Raw genomic sequence first — 22,131 nt, 5'->3', positions numbered from 1 at the left:
TGCTTCCAAGGCGAGCACGTTGCCCTGGAGCTATCCTCCCGAGACATGACATTGGGCTGCATAGAAATTACTATATGGCTTAAAAAAATAACCTCTCTTTACCTCATGCAGTATTTTCAATGTGCTCGTGATGTAAATATCCCTTGTCATCCAAAACAATAAATAAGTTGTATTTTAAAAACAATCCTTTAAAATATCACCTTTGTACTGTTAACACCATAAACATGGTGAAATCAAAATTGGATCTTTCCCTTGTGTTCCATCTCCCTCTTCCATAATCTCTCCATCTTTCTTCAGTCGTTGCTGAAGACTGACTCGCAGACAAATATACTTAGAACAGAAGGATATGGTCAAATGTTCCTGTTGTTCATGTCAAGGTTAAAACAAAAATATTATTTTTTATGGAGAATGACGTTTGCTTTAAATGTGTCTTCATCGATGAGAGTTGTCTGTCTTGGGTTGAAAAATGCCATGTAGAAAGTATCACTGCCTTATAGCTAGAGACGTTTTCCAGGAGAAAAGTCTGGACATGTGAGCTAGTTTGTATAACGACAATGCGTTTGCCCATCTGGCTCTGAACTGGAGGTGTACAGTGATGGCTACTGGGTGGCGCTGTGCTCTGTGTGCCTTGGGTGCAATGGCTAATTCTGCTTATTCCATTTAGTGAAATAGACGTTTCCCAATGTATTAGCCTGTGATGGGTCATTGAGGGGGATAGAGAATTTACACTGGGAGTGGGAGGCTGTAGAACTAGGTCTCTAAATGAGGTAGGAGGTGGGAGGCCTGGGCAGGGCCCTGGAAATACCTTAGAGTGGCCCATTGACTTCCTTTGGCTCCAGGCCTTAGTAAGGCCAGCTGCAGCATGACATCCACTACAGAACCAACCGTCCGGCTGCTGTGCCGGCTTGGGACTCGGTAAGAGTACTCCCCACTGTATGCCAGTGGCACAAGGACATTGCCAAGGGGACTACTGGTACCAGAGACTCTGCTTGTGGACTGGCACACCAAGTAGATTCTCCGGAGACCTTTTTTTTTCCTTGGAATTCTTTATAGTTTGTTTGGAAATCTCAGCACATTCATCAGATTAGATTTTGCTATGTTAAGCCACTGGAAGAGGACCAGACCTCGGCCCTAATTAGAACCTGCAGGAATGTGTGCTTTGAATGCTTCATGGGAGACCCTTGGGTGTACTTTGGTGCACGCCTGTCCTGTCCACATTACTTTTATGCACATTCTTGGCCCTGTGGGGAATGCTTGAATGCACTTCATAACAACAGTATTATTTCGGGAGCTTTTCAGTTGATACTTTAACCTATTCTGTGAATTGAAGTTCCCTTTCATGAGGATTTCTTCCCAAAAATATTTTGTTGTATGATTAATTATTGCATCCTCACATGAAATGCTGCAGGTAATTGAGGCATACATTGTAGAGCAATGTACCCGACTCATACCATGGAACTAGGCACCACAGTCATAGAGTCTCAGCTTCCCTGGAATTCCAAAGCTCCTGAAAATTGGCAACATGACAAGATGAATGTGTTGCACTTAACTGCTTCTCTGGTGTCAGTCAGTTAGGTTATTGCTTTTGCCTTCCACTGTGGCGTAGGCAGTCGGGAAGGAAATGCGGCTGCCGCCTTGGCTCCCCCCCTAGTGCCCAGTGAGCCCCCCAGCTCCCCACTGCTACCTTATTATCTGCCCCCCACACACCCGGCACCAAAAGCTGCCTCTGCTACTGCCGGCTCCGACTGTCCTGTAGAGGTGGATTAGATGCAATGAGAAAGTTTGCTTTTTTCTTGTTTACTATAGATTACTCCGGCTTTTCTCTCAACAATTATTTGGGTAACAGGGCAAATACTGTTGGCTCAGGCAACATACTGTGCATTTTGCGGGTCAGTTGGACCTAGTGTAACCCTGTAAATAGCAGATGGTTTGGGAAATGTTAGAAGAAAATTGAAGCAATTATCTAAGATCCATCTGTTCCCCGAGGCGGGAGAACAGGGAGGCAGGCGAAGATGTTGCAAATGTGTCACTGTCCAGAAAAAGATGTTCTTGGCAGAAGGTCATGTGGCACCAGCAGTATTTTATCTGAAGCTTGAATTGTCTCTGGTGTCCCTGAAAATCCCTGTTTGGAGCAACACTTCCCATTGCGTTGGTTTCATAAACTCACAGTTGCAGGGGTGTGGGTTCTGTTACAGTTGATGATACAGAATAAGCACACACTGTTATGTTTTGATAGCTTTATTTCACTTTGGAACAGTGTTGGGTAGTTCAAAAACCGCAGTGAGAGGGAGGAGGGTTCACCAAAGGCTCAGGGAGATGGGTTTGATCTAAAGGACCAGAGGTCCCAAGTCTAATCCCTAATCTAGTTTCAAACAAGAGCTCCCAACCTGGATAGTGCCCAGCAAGACACTCACAGTCCTAGGGTTTTAGAGTGTCCCAGAACTTATTTTGCAATGATTCTGTCCTCATTCTGGCTGGGGTATTTCTCCTGGCTATAGTCTTGTTCTTGTCGTGGACCAGATCCTTGGCAAAGTTGTGGTTAGTGTCTTGATCCTGATGGAAAGAGGAGGCAACATCCTCAGAACTGCTATCTGGGCAGACCCTGTTTGGGGCCCCTCTTGCCCTTGTGGTTTCTCGGAAAGAGCTCATAGGTATCTCCCCCATCAGTTACTTGCAGGTAATCAAGCATTCTTTGGTCTGGTGGCCTTGCTACCCCCACTATTATCTGGACTGTTGCTCCCAGCTAACTTTATTCTGACTGCTTCAGAGATCTTGGGATGTGCCCCCTACCGGAGGGCTCCAATCAGCAGGCCTCACCACCTGGCCTGTCCTTTTAAACTGGGTTTCATAAGCCCTGGCTCTCCTGGTTTAGCCAACTCCCCTTCTCAATCCATGTTTCTGGTTTGCCCCCTTGCCTTTGTGCAGATGGGCCTCTAATCACCTTGGCCCAAGCGAGTGCCTGTTTGTACATAAAGAAAAAGTATTGTACAATCCTCTGGGGAGGAGCTAGATGACACTGCAGAGTCAAACTGACCCAAGTCTCACTGAACCACATAAGGTGACACATTATATACATTTTTACAACAGTAAAAACACTCCCATATTTTGTATTACAATCCACCCCCATACATGATTGGTCAAGACCTATACAAAGAAATCGCATCTTTCTCCAAGTTCTCCATTCTCATTGGTAGCCGTTAACTTAACTACCATCTTCAGCTCATATGTAGAACACACCTCCTTTTAGGATGTGTCTGTGGTAGGTCATGACATCACACAATTAAACATTCACCTACAAACATAATTCATTGCAAGTCCCAGCTGGACTCAGATCTCTTAATCTTAAATGTAATTTGCACATGATTTTCATGAATACTTCAACAACATGAGGAAAGCAGAAAAACAAATTTGAACTGGTGATAACCATCTCATCCACCCCAACATTTACTGACGTCCCAGACATTTGAATCTAAATGACTACCATTTTAACATGCACAGAACATCTGAAACTACAATTGAAACTCCTAGGTAACACTTTAGCCTCTGGCATTACTTTACCCGATAGGTATTGCTGGTCAAAACAAACAGCTGGGTCCCTCTGCAAAATTTCAATGCACATAAAGAGATTACATCTGCCTCCTCTGAAACTTCCAAGCCATAAATATTGTGCGCTGTTCAACGGCTGGCCATCTGCTTGGTTAATCATTGTTCCTTCCCCAGCCCTCAATCCTGCAGCACTAGATTTTCACAGCCACCTGAAATTCATCACACAAACTGCTGGCTGCAGGGTCTAACTGCATTCATAAAAGCTAACTACAAACAGATCTATGCATTCCCTTCGTATTTTCCTTAGTGTGCATGCATGTTTAATAAATAAAAATTATCTTTCCTCTACAGGTGGTTCTTCAGGAAAGACCTCCTCTTCCTCGCGTGCGCATTACAAAACTCCCCGTCACTCAGTTTCTATGCCCTTCGTAGAACACCATGTTTGAATCGCGTTTATGTTTCATTTGCTGGTTTCAATTTGATCTTTCTTTGTGCATGCACATCTAATATGTATCAACTTAAACAAAAAGTAACACTAAAGTAACATATCCCATTCAAATTTAACTACACTGCATGAATATGAAATTGCAACATTGTGCCGATTTCACTGCAACCCCAGTCACAAATATGGCGCGCGCAACATGAACCCCTCTTCATCATGGGGACCTCTCCTGGCCACCCCAACAGCTTGGTCAACAAAGATGCAGCTACCCTGGTTCACCTCCTTCTCATTTTATTCGTTTTATTCGTGTTCATTTTATTCTTGGCCAACACAAGTTCTTCTCCCCTCCTTCCTCCTATCTATCTCTCTGAGCGCCACTGTCTATCAAGAAGGGCATCCTTTCACCGACCAAATAAGGAGGCTTCTGCTTATAGAGTGACTGCTCTGAGGGCTCTCATATGTGAGACTGTTTATGCTTTTTAATTATATATTTATTTTAATAATTGTACAATCAAAGAATCTCATAGAATCATAGTGCCTTCAAATTGTTCCCATGCTGATACACATATTCTTCCCAAACCACCTTATAATAAAACATGTTAACAAATCATAATCCCCATCAGATGTGTGTATTGGGATTGGCCCTGGATTAATTGGTCTTCTTCCTTCCTATATCTATGGCTGGTGACAGTGGGGTCCTGCCAGTGTTGTGCATTTGTTTCCATATCATTCCATCAACAATAATTACTACTATTAGTATTATATTTCGGTGGTACCCCATGCCTCCCCTGCCCCTTCATTACTACTCCTACGCAAATTCCTCCCCAACCCCTTTTTGTCCCATAACCCTGAAAATACCCATATTTGTCGAAGTAATTTAGAAGTGATACATTCTAAATTCGTAGTAAATTACCACTAAGTAATTACTGTCGAGAAAGCCACAGGATACCATGCATGTCCTATTAATAGGGATGGGACTTGTCGCTGCTGCCGCAGTCCCACCTTAACATGTCTGCCATGTTGTGAACATAACAGCAGGTGGACTCGGAGCTCCATCTTTTCCATGTCCCTGTGAGTGTCTCTGTTCTCTGACAGTGGCGCTGGCACAGCTTGAGTTTTTTCTGTGTGTGAATTCAGTGTCTGCCGTAAGATTTCTGATTGGCTCTGGGCCAGGATCCGTGTTGGGGTTTGCACACCCAGCATCCTCAAGCCTCCCACAGTCTGTGGGCCGGTTCAGTAACACAGTGAAGATTCTGTGACCCTGTGGACATCAATAGCATGGCTTTCAGGAAGTTGTATTCGCATTCTGTGGAGGTTTTAAGGATGCAGCAGGAGCATAACCATGGTTGTCTAACCAGTGGGACCTGAAGGTAATGTAGTTGTAGTTGGGCCCACCGCAATGACATTTACATCTGTAAATGCCCACACAGTGCTGCTGAGTGGGCCTTTGCAGATTTTGAGTGGACGTTGCCCGCTCAGGCCTTACCCTGCCTACGCCTCATGCTCTACTATGCACATCACCTGACTGAGCCACCCATTCCATCACCACTCTTAACACCACCGGCCTGCAGGTGGCAGAGGAGGTGGCTTCCTTTCTGCGCGCAGTGCCTTGAGTTAATCAAAGCGTATTTTGTTGTGTAAACCAGCGCCTACTGGCAACTAAAGGAGTCCAATGCTGTTCGTTTAGCTTGACATGTTGTGTATACCTGGGAACTTCAGAGCTCCTAAAGGAAACTTGTAACAGAATTGCCATTGCACCGGAGGTGAACACACAGAAATGTGGACTTTGTTAGACACCTACATGCCTGTTTCGTCACTGACTTTAATGTTCCTAAATGGGATCATGGAGTTGGATTTGATACACCACCTTATGTTTATGTTTATATTCTGAACCCAATCGTAGCCATTCCAGAAATACATATCTGGCTCCTGTGCATGAAGCCTGGACACCGCGACCCGCTCAACGTGTTTCTGCCCTAAACAAAAAGTCATGAATGCAAGGCCTTCTTCAGGAAAAGCACTGTTATTCTAATTTAAATATGCCTTTGGTGCCTATTCTCTTTACTTGGTGCTTTCCTTGTGACAACGTCTGGTGGCTTTTATTTTGCATTCATGATCAAGTGCTATTCATCTATTCATTCCAATATTAGTACCCAGCGAGAGACAATCAGATTTTTACACGCAATCTGATTGGCTCTCGCCGGGGCTTTACCCAACACAGAATCCCTCGAAACTTAAGCTTCCTTCACAACCCCGGCGGAGGGGTGTGGCAGCCCCTCAGCCAATGAGGAGGCTCGGAACAGGGAAATCCCCGCTCCGAGCAACGACACGGTTGGAGGTTGCCATCCTCCCCCACGGGGGATTCAGGTAAGTGTTTTCTCCCCTCCAACAATGCCCCGCCCTCCCAGCCCACTTACCTTCCTTTTGGGTCCATTTTCAAGAGTGAACGCGCTGGGAACACTTCTGTCCTCAGCGCTCCGCTCACGATGTCCACAATGGAAAGGGAAAACGGACTCCGTTTTCCCTTCCCCGGCAGCCATTTTCTTTTCCAACCCCCGCAGCTCAGGGCTTATTGCTTAATTATACAGTTGGTGTGCAGTCAACTTTGCGCCCACATTACTTCAATTATGTTAGTTACATACATTGAAGCGTGGCACTCATTAGGCCTGCATATTCAATCATCATAACTCCTCTAAGAGAATACATGAATAAGTACTGAAACATTCTACTTCCTATGTTCAATAATTCCAGGAAATTAGCTGTTTCCCCATGTTTTAGTTTTGGTTATTAGTTGGCATTTAAGCTCCATCTGTATGCCAAAGCTATTGCTTTGAAGAACAGATCAGAGTAAAATGGGATGTGAGGACTGACGCACAGCTTGTGGGTGTTGTTTGGTTATTTACCCACCCATTGACCACAAATGTCCATGCTAATCTCGCTGGACCTTCTCAGCAACCACCCGTTTATCTCCACCGAACGCACATCTTATGGGATCTCAACGAGCTAGCTTTGTCAAGCAGTAACATCAATCTTTGTGCAGTATTTCGGTCCTGTCAGTTTTATTTCTAAGCAGTCTGCTGAGAGTTAATGGCTTAATTGCAGCTATACGTATGCTACTGCCACTTCATTTAAAATTTAAAATCGGTATGTGTGACTTTGCATCTGTCCAGTTATAAACAAGAATTGCAAATCCCACAGTTTTAGCTCTTTCATAGGCATTTTTATTGTGTGCGCAGGTACTCGCAACATCTTCAAGCTGCTGCCATCTTATTGTCAGGTGGTACCATTATGGCAGTGCCTGACAAATTCCTATCCCATGCCTTCACAAAAGCCAAAACTGTTGGCTTTGTCAATTATAATTTGCATGTTTTGTTTGGGGGTTATGGATTCACAGTCAAGACAATGTACATGTGGTCCACAGAAATGAGGGTGTGGGAACTGATTAGGTCTCCATTGCCTAGCCCCACCCGCCTTAATCTGCGTGATAGGTACCAACAGAGTCAGAAATGTTAAATCCATGGGTGTAGGACATGGGAGGATAGGGGGGACAAATCCCCCCCAACAATTTTAAGTGGGGGGATACAATGGCATTTACCCCCCCCCCCCAGTTTCCCCCAGTTTGTGTGTCTCTCTGCTGCACCAGTTTGTGTGTCTGCAGCATGTCCCTGTGCAGTGATGAGTGCAAACTTCAGATTCTGAAGTTTGCACACAGTTCAGACAGTCAGCAGCAGCGCTGCAGCCCGGGTATTAGAAATCGTAAACAAGATTCTTAACTGTGCTGCCTGCTGTGCAGCTCGCTCATGTGTTCCCCCTTCCACGCCCCACCGCGTCTGCATATTTGGAGCGTCACGTGCCCAGGCCGGCATACTGCACGTGCCCCTGCAAATATGCAGCCTCAGCTTCAGAAGCCACTAGCCAGGCAGCGACGCATGCTCCTGACTACTGACAGCATGAGAAAAGTGTGACTCCGCCGACTCGACCTCCTGGAAACTGGAGTCCTGAGGAGAGACCTCAAACTTACTCAGCCTACTAAGTAAGGTAAGTCAAGTCAAAGTGGCCACAGGCAGGTGTGTTTTCGTGCAGGGGTGCCACAGCAATGCAACGCTGCCTGTTTAGTCAATGTTTAGAATTTAGGAAAATCCAATAAGCCCCTAAATTCGTCCCACTTGTTAATTAATTTGTACACGATAAATTGTAACACTTCCCTGGCTTTCCTATCAGGCACCTTTAAAGCTGCATATACTGCTGATGGAGCCGAGCAGGGGGCGGGAGGGTTTGTGCGGCACGGTTTCTCACCATACAAACCTGCGCTGCTCGTTCACACGCCGTGGGCCTAAGCAAAATATTGTGCACAGCTGTGAAGTCCCCCAAATCGTGTCTGACACCCTGGGAGGTGCAGTGCAGGCCGGGACACCATCGGGTGTTGGGGAGGAGGATTTAATTAGAGGGAACGAACGAGCGACCATCATATTTAACACGCCGCGTGTTAAATATCATATTTATACAGTTAACACGCATAGTGCTTTGAAGTTGAAGTAGCTGCTAGTGCTTCATCAGTGTGGGCCTGCCCCATGCAGCCATGCATGCCCCCCGTAACCAAAAAGTCTAAGATGTAGGATTTTTCAAGTTTCAAAAATATTACTTAGCATAACAATGACATCACAGGAAATTACAAACCATACATTGTTGGCACCACTGGAGCATTCTAAAATGCAAAACTCATCAAACAGCACAACATGGAGAGATGTTGAACTGTTTACAATATATAATTTTGAATGGTAAGTTAACACTACATTTAATTACCCACCTTCACAGAAGGTAATCACACGGAGCTGGTAGGCAACATTTGCCACTCCTCTGTAGCATCAGCCCGGGTAGTGCATATTGATTACTGCAGTGGAGGTGGAATACTGAACAACATGGAGACTGATACCCTCCTCAGTCTAATAGGCAGATGCTGTGTGATGGTGGTACGCTCTGCCACTTGCCTTCATGGTTGTTCACCTAAAGTCTGTCATTGCAAGAGTGCAGGGCAGAGTCATGTAGCTGTCAGATCAGTGGATTGATCTGAGCCCATCACTCAAATTTATCAATTATCCGCCCACTGCACAGACGGATTAATTGCCTTAGGGTCACATAAATTACCTGCCACTGTAAAAAGCAGTAGGATCTGTCACCCAAATCTGTAGGCGGTAGGACTGCTTAAAAAGCAGTAGCCCGCCTACTGCCTAAATCAGTAGGGTTGGCAAGTATGAGGCGGTACACAGGCCCAAAACCGCTGTCAGTCTGGGGCAATGCTGTTTGCGCAAAAGTTGAGGGCAACCATTCCAGACCTCCTGTACCCTGCCGGCCTCCAAAGAACAAACCTATGCTATCTTTGTCTTGCCCTTATGGCACTGTTTAGAAACAAACATATTTTTGCGCAAGACCTGCCCCTACATGACCCCACAAGCATTGCACAGCCTGGCAATCAGCTGTATCTTGCTAGCTGCATGTCCCTGACTGTCTGTGGTTGTAGCATTACTGCGCTTCTTGCTAGGAACGTTGTGAGTTTGGAATTTGAATCCAAACTTATATCTCTTTACAAGCGGGCAGTGTCTTTGCCCCCAGATGCACAGCCACCACTGTCACATCTATCTATGGAGACATGGGCATACAAGCCTCTTCACAACACCACCACAACCCTCCTCCCCCTGCACCGCCCACAGGGAAGAACATCTTTTTTCCCAATCCAACAATGTCAACCTAATAATTTGCACCCAACAAGTATTAACCCCCACACACTCAAAAATAAATACTAGCAAATATTGTAATTTTAAGATGAGGTCCCAAAAATAGACTGTACACACGTTAAACCAGAACATTGCACTCAAACTGTGTGTCATAAAGGGTATCACCCCATCACTGTGAACCCAAAATGCTGAATTTCCACAGCCCCATTTCACATATATATATATATGTATATATATATGGGCTGGGGAAGTGGGTAAAGTTAATAATAAATGTGAGCAGTTATGGGGGGAGGTGGCTGCACAGGGTCTCCTCCACATATATATGCAGTAAAATGGGGTAAAACAAAAACCTCTGCATTTTGGTGATGCACAGTAACACATGTGTAGTGATCACATAAAGTTAAGGACGTAAATAGAAATTGCTGGTTGAATGCACCACTTTGTTAATAACTTTTAAGTTACCGACCTTCATGCAATGTGTCTAATACATCAAATATATTTCAAAAAATATTCTTGAACCACACATTTGTGTCCCAACAAATGTCACGGTACTACAGTTAGTCTTTTTGGGACACATTTTAAGTAACTCAAAAGTTATCAATAGAGTGGTGCATTCAGCCTGGAATTTCCACTTACATACATGGATAACGCGCCCAGTGTGATACAATAAAGGAAATGCTGTGCAGTTTGAATGTTACACTTATGTCCAGCAATAATCAATAGTACTACAGTGCTAATACTAACAAGGGAGGCATTGACCGTGACCTGGCCAGTATGAGCAGCAACCACCCATGCCTTTTCTCTCATGAGTCGGGTATTATTTCACCCTATGTGGTCAGATAAGGGTCAACATTGATGGAAAACAGTAGTTTGGTACCCTTCTACACCAACTTCTGCTTGGTGAGTCGCATGGTGACTCAGGTGAACTTCAATCTAATTTCTGTGGTTCATACATTTCCATTAAGTCAATTACTTTTGCAACAGTGCAGCCCTTCTCAGCTTCTAGCCCACTATGCAGGTGCATTGAATCACGAAAGACCTAGCCAGGGATATTGCTTGCAGAGCCCTTTTGGATGGCTCTTATTCTGCCGACGCTTCATATTGATGCTTTCCTGTCCTGTGTCGTGTTCCTATGTCTCAATTCTTTCAGCAATAGCAATCCAGTGAACCCTAATCCTCTTTCCTGGGCAGGTTGCGGATGGTTCCCTGTTCATAATTAAAGTGCAGGTGCCAAGACGTTACAGGGAGGCAGGAGTTTGTGCTACCTCTGTGCAAGACCCACAGGAGATCCTGACAGCAATACTCTCATCATCTCGCCCATAGAAAAAGGCAACACATTCCTCTTGGCGCCTCTCTAGCGCCTTTAAAAGGACTTTATGTGACAGCTTGCGTGATCACACACTCTTCTCAATACAATCAAACTCACAGTGCCGCCACACTGGTTGTTTTTCACAGGCTTTCACTGCCAACTCACATTCTCTACACAATGTTCTACATCATAATTAAGGCCCTCCCCACCAAGAAGATATTGCCAGTCGCCTAACAATCTAACTGCGCCATGAGGCAACAAATCTACTAAAAGCTAAGTCCAAGTCAGGCTGGAAATCTCTAGGTGTAAGAAAGAGAAGACACGCAAAGCCCGTCTTAACGGTATGACCCCAGTTCCGTCAGACAGTGGGACTGCAAAGTGAAAAAAGGGTAGAAAGGGTGCAGAGGACAGAAAAAGAGAGGAGCAAGGGAGGGTTCAGATGGGAACAAGAACGGAGTGCAGATGAAAGATAGGGATGGTTTGCAGAACGGGGTGACCAGTGTGTGCAGGGGATAGAGGGGTGCAGGAAAGACCAGAACACAGGACAAGCCAGGAATGGTGGGTGGACACCCAATCTTTTTGGGACAAGCTGTGCTCAGGCCATGAAAGCCTTTTGACCTGGGAAGTGGTCACATTTTTATGTGAACTGAGCCTACTGAAGTGAGACGCCAAATTGAAGGATTTTGTACTCTGAACTGCTTTTCTTTTTCTTAATTTTCTTCTGTTTTCTTTTCTTCTTTTCTCTTGTTTTATACAGTAATGATATATGTGACTCAATACGTACTGCTATTTTAATTTTGTAATAAGTCGAGTTCTTTGACTAAAACACAATAAATAAATTTTAAAAAGCAATGTCCCAAGGTGTCCCCTGTCCTCCCAGATTGTATGGATCTCCTACGGCCCTGGTTTAATCAAACGCTTTATTTTTCTTTCAGAGTCCACACCCGGGAGGTGATCTTCTCTGTCCATCGTTCTGCACAGTTTACCAATCTTTAGAAATATCGTGTGTTCTATTTTCAGAACCTACGTAGTTGGGTGTTTCTGCAGAAAAGAACTGTGTTCTTTGCGAACAATTATGAAGTCCGGCGATTGGGCGCTAGCGCTGCAAAAACGCAATGCGATTTACCCGGATCGCGGCCACGCCATAAAATGGCACACTTTTGGCGGGAGGAAAGACGATCGTTCCACAAGCCAAAGAGAGTGAGGGGACTGACATGTTATTCCTGTGACGACAAGAAGCCAAATATAACCAGGTTTTTGGAAATTCAAACAGTGGGGAGTCCTGCAACATGGCTGCTGGAAATGTAGTTCTCATTTGCAAGGGCCCTGTCTGAAAAGGATGTGAGATATGTTTGCAGTCGTTCTTCTGTAATAGAGTCACCATTTGTGTACTTTGGGTGTTGATATGATATGCATTGTGACGCGAATTTGTTGATCGGTAGAGATTCACTATTTTTAAAGAATATTTGAGTAGAACACTGGTATTTGAGCAACACCACAGGCATAACTGAGCAGCACACCTGGCATAGATGAGCATCACAATAGGCCTAATTGAGCTCCACACTTAGTTGCGTAATTGATCTGCACAGCAGTTTGACGACACAGCTACATTTGTGTAATAGATTTTGCCCAAAACTGCAAAACTGCCAATTTAATTAATTCATATTTGTCAATGGGGTGATGAACAACAGAAAACTATGAAATATCTGCAACCTCACAGTTTTGGGTACTTTTCAACTGCACATAATTTAAGATGTGAAAAGAGCCCCACACGTCCAACAGAAGGATTTCAATAACATCCTGCACTCTTCTGAACTTGCGAAGAATCACACCCGCTCATATCTGACAAGACATACTATACCCTGTTAATGGAGAGAATTTTACTATGAATGCCATTGAGTTATCAGAGCCAAATTATGTTGTATGTTGTCTGGTCTTTTTTCTAACACATGTGTAGGATATCTTCCTCCTGTTATTGTGCATTGCTCCACGGTACACTGTTATCATTGCATTATGTATAAATAGTATTGCCATTTGCTTTTGGCTGTGCAAAATGCCCTGCTGCCTGCTGTCTGCAGAGGTGAGACAGCCCTCTGGACTATGGTGTCACACAGCACAGCTCACAGGAAGTCTTACTGACTGCAGAGGAAGAAGGCGTGTGCCCCCTTGTAACTAGTCGATTTCCACAGAGACAGTCATATTTGTGAATAAAAATACCTTTTTGTCCGAAATGTGTGTGTTATGATGTCTTGAATCTTCATACCTTGATGGTAAAGCTTAAGCTTTTTGATTATTTACTCTATCGCTATGGTAACTGCTCCTTTTTCATTCCAAGATGCCTTATACTCATGAAAGACCTACCCAGGACGCAGCACAATTGAATCACAGAGTTCTTCTTTCCATGTTACATTCGTTTGGTCAACCATAGGACCATTTATTTCTTCATTTCTTACGTCATCCATATAATTTGTCTATTCATCTGTTTGATTGCGAACATAAGTTCATTAATTCCTGCATTCACGAATGCAATCAGTCAGCCACCCATGTCCCCACTCAATCAAAAACTACTTCAAAGAAACAAACACCCCTTCAACAATTCCTCCTGTTAAAATTACTACTTTAACATGCACTGCTTCAACAATCATTCCTGTAAGAAAAATGCTTTAGCAAACACCGCTGCGACCAAACATTTTTTCAACAAGCACTACTTCATCCAATACCATTTAACAGACGCTTCATCAACAACTTCTTCAACAACCACTTCATCATCAACTACCACTTCAATAAACACTCCTAAAAAGCACCCATTCATCAAGCAATCCTTCAACCAACCACTGCTTCAACAACCACTCGTTCAACCAAACGCACTTTCAGCCATTCCAACAACCACTCCTTCAGAAAGCATTCCTCAGCAACCACCCATTCACCAAACAGTCCTTCAACCAACCGCTTCTTCAACAATAACTCCTCTAACAATCATTGATCCACAAATACTCCAACATCTACACTCAAAAGCCACCCATTCAATATACTCCCCTTCGACCAAGACATTTCAGCCAATCCTTCCACCAAATATATCTTTGACCAACCACACCTTCAGAAAACACCTGATCCAATCAAAAACGACCTCACACAACCACCCCTTTAACCAAATCATGTTGCTATCATACACAAGTCTAATAAAAGGCGTATTCACTCAAACATTAGACACTAAATATACACATTCACTTGGACAATTCTTTGTTTAAAAGTGATGTAATTATGCACTCAAAAAAGCATTGCTGCACTCATCATTTCATCAAGTACTCTGTTCGGTTGTGATTGGTATCTAAGCGGGTATATGAAATGATTTGGTTGAAAGATAGGGTTTTGATTAAGGAGATTCTGGGGTTGGGAGAAGAACAACAAACATGCCATTGAAGACATTCCCATGCCAGCCTGCGATTGAGTGCTGAAGCCGGGAATTTGAAATCCCAATGAGTATATCAGTGAACCTGCTCCAAGATTTCCAACAAAGTAATGGTAATTTGCCAGGCAGATTCCACGCACTGATGGGCACCAAGCCTTCTTTTGCAGGTGTCATGAGGAACGCCATTCAATGTCAATGTATGGCTTTTGGGATTTGTATTGGTATCGCGTCACAGTTAGGTTGCTGTAGGGGTTTAGAACCAGATTGTTGCACTTTTCATTAAGAAGCTTCAAGATGATGCCTTTCTTCAAGATAGCAGAAAGTAGTGGAATGTTAAACTTGTGTCCTCGTCGATGGAATAGTATAAGCTTAACGATTTCTTACGTTTCAGTTGGTCATACGCTTTTGTTATTGTTGGTGAGGTCTGGTATGCCATAGGTCTGGGGGTTACTACGAGCTCACTGATTTAGTTCCCAAGAGCCCAACAACCCTTCCCCCAGAACAAACAGAGGACTCAGCCTAGGGCAAGTTACACTGTTGTTTATTACAAAAAAACAACAGGGATCATACAGGACATTAAAAAATCTCCATAGTCACCATTCCCAAACCTGTGTCAGCCCTTTTTGATACACAATGTCATCACAACCTGGGCTCTCCCCAAAAAGCCTATCACAAATTCTATTTGGGTGCTCGGAGTGGTATACACTATGGATTACTGGATTACCCTTATAAATCCTACTCAATTGGCCCTTCCATGTCAGATGGCTGGCCTAACCCTTTCCCAAGAAACTATCGTTTACATTGTTGCAGGGTCACAGGATTACCATTGGCCCTTGCCCCCTGCCATCCACCACTGGATTTCTGTTCCCTGATTGGCTAGAACTGGTCTCCCTGGGTCTGAGAAGGACTCTGTGTACCCAATGTATTTGTTAACAGTAACACATTTGCCTGTGAGAGTGCTCTCCATCTTGCAACGTTGTTAACTTGTTCATGTTTCACTTCATGTCTGTGTTACTGAGAACTGTTCGTCTTCCCACCGCGGGTGAAAGACCAATGTCTACCTCAGCCACATCACGTGGTTGAGGACCACAAAATCGAGCTCTTCTGGTCTGCAATTATGAGGATTTATTTAGTTTGCCTGCAGATGGCCCCTTGTTGTTTTAGGTTTGGATAGTGCTGCTTGTCTCTGATGTTCGCTGTGAGCCCTGGCATTCCTGCTCTGTGCAGCCTGGTTCTGCTTCCCTCATCTCTTATTCTGCGACATGTGGCCTTATGCGATTTTTGTTATACTATGATTTCTACACATCTATATCGTGCTATATTCCCTATAGGTTAGTCGTGCTTGGTCCTGCCAGGCTCCCTGTGTGATCCTGTTGTTCCATAGGATTACTTGCCATAAGCATCTGCAGGCTTGCTCTGCATCTCTTCGTTGCCTTGCATTCAGCGTTTCTGCACTTGGCTAATAAGAAAAATATTAAAAGCTTTTCACAGTATGTATATGTATATGTCCTCTATCTACAGAACTGTGTAAGCATGTTCTTCATGTACACGAGTGTGGGTTTGTGTAACATTGTGCATGGTTGCGAGTGTACTTCAAGACTAACGCGGCTATCTCGTGGTTTCACTAATGACGTCAGCACAGTGGTTTCTCAACATTTAGTCAACGTCATCCATCAAGACATTTTGGGTCTATGACCACTGTTGAAGCACCTGTTTCCATAAAGACATTCACTGCATAAGGTTTGAATGGCTGTCTGAGAGAATATCTCTCTGTATATGTGTCAGTCACTGCTCCTCCTGGGGGTTGTCCGAATAGTGTGTGACTTTATGCGTTCTCGACTCTTCGAGATGTCATGATCATGGAGAAGAGGGGGCATTCGTGGGACCCTCTCTTCAGTCCCCCCTCTGGTCGACATGTCGATCAAACGTCCATACTTTCTCACTCTTGCATTTGGTAGCCATCTCTTCGTTACTCCTCCAAGAAGTCCATAGTAATTTGTATGGTCATCGAAACTTCAGGTCATATAGCTACAGTCTCTTTCTGGGTTGCAGCATACCCATTTCCCCCAGTATCTGTTATTGTCAAATGGATTGTCAAATGTTATCATCTCCGTCAGGAACAGTGGACATTCCTTTATCCTGGCTCTCAGGCTATTTCATTCTTCCACTATTCTGTCCTTTTGTTCTTCGATGTTCATATCCACTAACACTTTCATCCCTATTGTCTTCTGTTTTGTGACATTGTGTAATGCAGATCTTCACCACACACAGTGCCACTAGTACTAGTATTAGTGCTCCTACTAACACTTTCAGTCTGTCTGCTAGCCATGATGGCATCCAGGACCATATGTATGGCAACCGCTCTGGTCTTTTCCTGTCCCTTTGGCTTCTTCCTCCATCTTGGCATACATTTTTGATAATCTTGTCACTGTTTCTGTCAGTGTGCCATCTGTCTCCATTTAGGGGGACACAACTAAAAAGCTCCAGCTCTAGTGCTGTCACAATATTGTTCTTGTCTGGCAACGGGGATTTTGGAAAGAAGTTGATCTTCTGAAAAGAAATCTGTCTGTCCTGAAGAGCCCATATTTGATTGTCTGTAGGGACACTAGGGATAGTGTCTTATATAGAGATGGCCGAAACATGTCGACACAAGACCATAGACTAACCCAAATAGATAGTCTAATATCTGCCAAACCCCTCCAATTAACAGAGTGGTCACGACTAATTTGTTGAACCCCACATGAAATGGACCGTGTTTGTTCTTGTCTGTTTTTTATATAAGTGTTTTATATAAGTGTTAAGACTGTGTAACAGAGATTGGAAACTGCATTTTTCCACCTGTTTTAACTACTGGTGATATTTTTGCGATTTTGAATAAACTAATTTAAATGACATTTTGCGAATGTATTGTAATTGTGATATAAGATGGTTCCTTGTTTCTCTATCACTCTGTTCTCTTGGGTTTTGTGCAATAATTGCATTAATTGAGAAGTGATGTATTGTGCTCAATAATATACTGTAGTTGACCAGGCGTTAGGTGACAATACTGAGAGAGGGGTAGCCAGTTCTCACTCCCTTATAGTACTAGTGTGCCATTCTCTCCAGCATGTGCAAGCACAAACGTGCAACAGGAACTCCCAATCTTGGCACAAACTCCTCCTCCCATTGCTGTGAGAAGGTCTAGAACGTATCTGTTTTGGAGTGCCATTAACCTTACTGCTCGGAGCTCTTCTTTTATCGCATTGAAGCCATTTACTGCAGAGTTTGTCTGTATCAGCTCCCATCTTGTTATCTGCAACCATTTCGTGTTTGTATAGGTCTGGACAGCTGGAACTACTGATGCAATAAACATCTCTGTCCTGCTGAACAACCGATGCTCAGGTAGTACATGGTCTAGTGATGTGTCTGATTCTGATGAAAATAGTTGTTTCTTTTCACGCTACTCACTTCCACTGACTGTTTCTTTCTTCCCTTTTTTCCCCTTTTATCGATCTCTTCTTTCTTTTCTTAGTATTCATTTAGCGAAGTCGTCTATCTTCATGTCCTTCCGTGGCACTACCAGTGCTGGGATATTGATGTCTACCAATGAACAAACTCCTCCCCAGTTGGGTGGCAGCTTCTCGTATGCCTTGGATCCACATGCCCAATAGTGGTCCATTAATACTGCTGTGCCAACCTTCACCACTGGATGCTTCTCTGTTTACCTACACTATGTGTTATTTCCAACCTTTACTGCACCTTCATTCTGGTAACATAATGCTGGTTTCTTCATTGGTATTGTGGGCATTGGTCCAGCTTCATTGTCTACCCAGGTGCGCAACTTTGTGCTTGCATCCAATTCCTTCAGCCATTTTTCATTTTCTCCTTGTACTGTGTTTACTGGTGCTGGTGCTTGTACTAGGGTGTGTGCTTTGATTCCTACTACTCCCTCTTTCCATCATTCTGCTCTGTATACTTGGCCATACACCAGCATATGTGGTCTTTCCCAACATCCTGGTTCTCCTCCTATTTCCTTGACCCCCCCACTCCTTCGGGCAGGGTAATTCCTTCAGTGTTATTGTTTTTATCTCTCTGTGGACCATCAGTTATGCATTGTATAGCTTGGTCTAATTGCCAGTAATTGTTCATCATGTCAAGAGTCTTTACATAACTGTCTTTCTAGGGGAAAGTTGCCTGAGACATCCATTTTAATGATGCTGTTTTCTCTTGGCATCTTCCTCAGGTTGTAACCATGGATAGGTACATAAGGCATTGTGCTCTTGCTGCTGGTATTTCAGTTGCTATAAACATTCTGGAGGCACTTATGGCATAGGGGATTAGTGAGCAGACAAAGCAGCTCTCCCAAGTGGTTTCTATACCTACTTTGGTCATGTGCTTGTGCCCGATATCTTTAGACACTCGAGCAGTGTCTGTCACACTCCGAAGTCCGTGGCGTAAGTGGGTTCAATGGCGCTTAAGCGGCCATTGAATCACTCCGCCACGTTTTCTCACGCAGCTCCGGAGCGCCGCCAATCGCCTTTTTATTTTGCTTCCACCTGGAAGTCAGTGGCCCTCATTACGACCCTGGCGGATTTTTTCCGCCATCGACGGACTTTCCGGCCATGGCGCAAAGTCCCTTTACGCCATGGCGGATGGCGGACTTACCGCCCCATTCCGAGGTCGGCGGGGCGGTAAGTCCCCATTGACCCATTTACCCTTCCCCATTCCCATTTCGGCCCCATAGGGCTCAATGGGAGTGGGGAAGGAGTTAATTACGCCACCGTAAAATACGGTGGCGTAATTAACACCAAGGTCCCAGAGCGCCATGGATTTTTCCGCCCGCAAAAAGCGGGCGGAAAAATGACCATGGCGCTCCAGGAACTCGTAGTTGGCGGTAAGGGGTCCGCGCAGCTAACGCTGGCGCAGACCCCTTAGCGCCAGGGTCGTAATGAGGCCCAGTGCGTTGCAACCCTTTGCGCTAGGCTGCCGGGTGAAACGCTCCTCAGTTTTCTGCGGCTGTTTTCCTTCGTGCTCCCTCTGGCCCTCCCCGGCCTTATATCTTTTTCCTTCTTGCTTCCATATCTCTCTCTCTCCCCCCTTCACTTGCCAGCTCCCTGTGCTTCAGCTAGGGCTCCCTTCTTGTCCTCGTGGCTTCCCCCTGTGCTCACCTCAGTCACCAGGCTCCGCCAGGCTGCATCTCCAAGGCTCTCCTCCAGGTAGCATCTCCAGACTCTCCTCCAGGCTGCATCTCCAAGGCTCTCACATCCTACAACCAGAGGGGGTTTTTTATGCCGGAAGGCTTTTTCCCCCGATAGTTTGTTCCGGTAGAGGGGCCCCCCTAGACCTCTCTGACTTAGGTCAGGGTGGCTTCCTACCGAGGCAGACCCTATCCTCCTCAAAAGAAAAAAGCCCTGTGGAAGAAGAGACTCCAGCCATCTGCAGACCCCGAGATATCAGGTGAGGAGGGGGCTGAAGGGCTGGATCAGGAAGGAGGGTCTAATCCAACTAGCGCTGACAGTGTCAGTGAGATATAGGTCCACCCCTCCCATGTCTGTGTCAGCACTGTGCCTATCTCTCCTTATTGTGCCTACAGTGCTCCCCTGTCCACCTGACATGGTTGTACCACCTGCTGAAGTTGGGTTAATGTCAGTAGAGGATACAGCTGCAGCACTAGATACAATGGATATTTGCCAAAGAGAAATGCAGAAACACCACTTGGAAATAAGTGACAAGACAAGATGAGCATTTTTTTAGTAACCCCTTCCATTACCTCTCCTGTTTGGATACTGGTGCAGCTTGAAGATATCAGTTGCCCACCTGAAATGCGCATAAATTAGCATTATTATGTTGGTATTGTTGTAGTTCAAGCCCAGTTAATCATGTTATCTGTCATCAGAAAAAATGTATAGTTCTTCTCTCAAAGCCTTAATTCTAGGGTCCCTGAGGACTGCAAGGACAGATGAGTTTCCTCTTTCTAGTTGTGGGTAAACTTGGGCCAGAGATGCTATGAAGACATGGAAATACACATTCGGACGGCGTGCTCGAGACCTGTTGGATCTTCTAAAGAATCGGACAAATTGGCCTTCAATGTATCAGGTTGAGGATCAATGGGCAGCATGGAAAAAATGCAAATAAAAACAGTCGCACTTTCACGATGAATGTGTGCGGAAAGAAAAATAACAAACAGAGAGTGTACCCTCAGTCGGGATGTGTAGGAAGTTGTTGCCCTAACTCTGCTGCCCGTGAACAAGTACCATTGGGTGTCCTCTGTTCAGAGGTGCTGATTCCAAATTCTCCCTTTGCTCTTCATGTTGTGGATTGTTCGCCCTGTCGATGTCGATGCCAGTTGAGGCCACAGCTTTGTAGGGCTTGATGTCACCTAAATGATTCCAAACATTCTTTCCAATCAGCTTTACGGCTCTCTCAGTTACTGCTTCAACACAGTGGGAACCTGTGAACGAGGGTGCATCCCATCTTCTGGAAAATTTTCTTAGAAGAACCTGGTCTCCTGGGTATACGGGTGGTGGGTATACGGGTGGCTGCTTAAGTTAGTACTCGTTGTTCTTAATGCTGTCATTTTCTTCTCCGGCTTCAGAACTCTCCTGGTGTCTTTGCAGATGGTGAGAAATAAAAGAGCCACTAGCAATCAAAGTCGTATATTCATACATTTCCTGACCCAATACATTTGCTACACTCTCAGCATCTTTCACTGATCTAGTGGGAGGAGCCAGGGGAAGTTGCATGTGCCATCTTGTCACCATCTCGTGTGGGGTTAACTGGTGGTCGAATCTGAGCTTATTGCACAGTGCGTACATGACTAGGGGTAGGCAATGCAGCCAACTTTTGTTTAAACTCTTTTTAGTCTTGGCTATAGCTTCTTTAAGCAAGCCGCTGAGGCATTCACACACTCCATTTGCCTGTGGGTGATAGGCAAAAGAGAATTTGTGGGGGATTTCCAGCAAGGTTGTAATATGCTGAAACATCTCATTGGCGAAGTGAGGGCCATTGTCAGACCGCAGGACCTCACACACGCCCAATCGTAGGAATACTTCCTGGACCAGGAATTTCACCACTCTAAGGGCGTCAGGATGAGAACAAGGACCTGCTCCGATCTGACAGGAAAATGGACACACAACCACTATCATGTAGCAGTACCCTTGGCAGACTTGGATCATGTTGACATTGTCGATGTGTAGGTGTTGGAATGGCCCCACTGGGGAGGTGTGGCCTTCTCACTACCCTTAATATATGACCTGCAGTATATTGTTTACATATCAAGCTATTAACCATGAATACGACCATGTGTTCTGCCAAGTTAGGACAGAACATGTTTCTCCAATATGGGTGGCAAGCACCTCGTTCCCTGTATGGGTTGGATAGTGTAGTTGTGTCAGTGCTGTGTACAATAATGCAAGTGGCATGATGACTGTGTTGTTTTGCCGCCATAGAGCGTCTGTTGGAGATACTGTACATCCCCTCCTGAGCCACAGTTCCCTTTCCACAGCTCCCTGTGGCTCCATAAAGTGTGTCACTGGTAGTATGCTGTACCCCTCTTTCAGTATCATAGTTCTTGCATAATCGCATACATGTGACAAAGCCTCCATTTCTAAAATGTCCCAAAGTAGGCGGCGCGTTTTTCCTCTGCATCTGCTGCTTCATTTCCCCTTGCGATAAGATCCTCCCCCTTTGTGTGTGCTTGGCATTTCACGATTGC

At 44.8% G+C, this 22,131-nt stretch overlaps 1 protein-coding gene across 1 annotated transcript in view; it reads left to right on the top strand.

Moving 5' to 3' along the window:
- LOC138514720 (collagen alpha-1(VII) chain-like) overlaps positions 1-13,260 on the top strand; it is a 1,453,166-nt gene extending 1,439,906 nt beyond the window's left edge. The window contains exon 101 of the mRNA XM_069630120.1: positions 11,965-13,260. Within this exon, the coding sequence (XP_069486221.1) occupies positions 11,965-11,984 (20 nt within the window). The 3' untranslated portion in view covers positions 11,985-13,260. The remainder of the gene's footprint in view (positions 1-11,964) is intronic.
- Positions 13,261-22,131: the final 8,871 nt, after the last annotated feature.

This window comes from Ambystoma mexicanum, chromosome 12, assembly GCF_040938575.1.
Source record: "Ambystoma mexicanum isolate Mex_15411 chromosome 12, UKY_AmexF1_1, whole genome shotgun sequence".
Lineage (NCBI taxonomy): Eukaryota > Metazoa > Chordata > Amphibia > Caudata > Ambystomatidae > Ambystoma > Ambystoma mexicanum.
The sequence above is the reverse complement of the archived record's forward strand: the minus strand, read 5'-3'. Positions and strand labels throughout refer to the sequence as shown.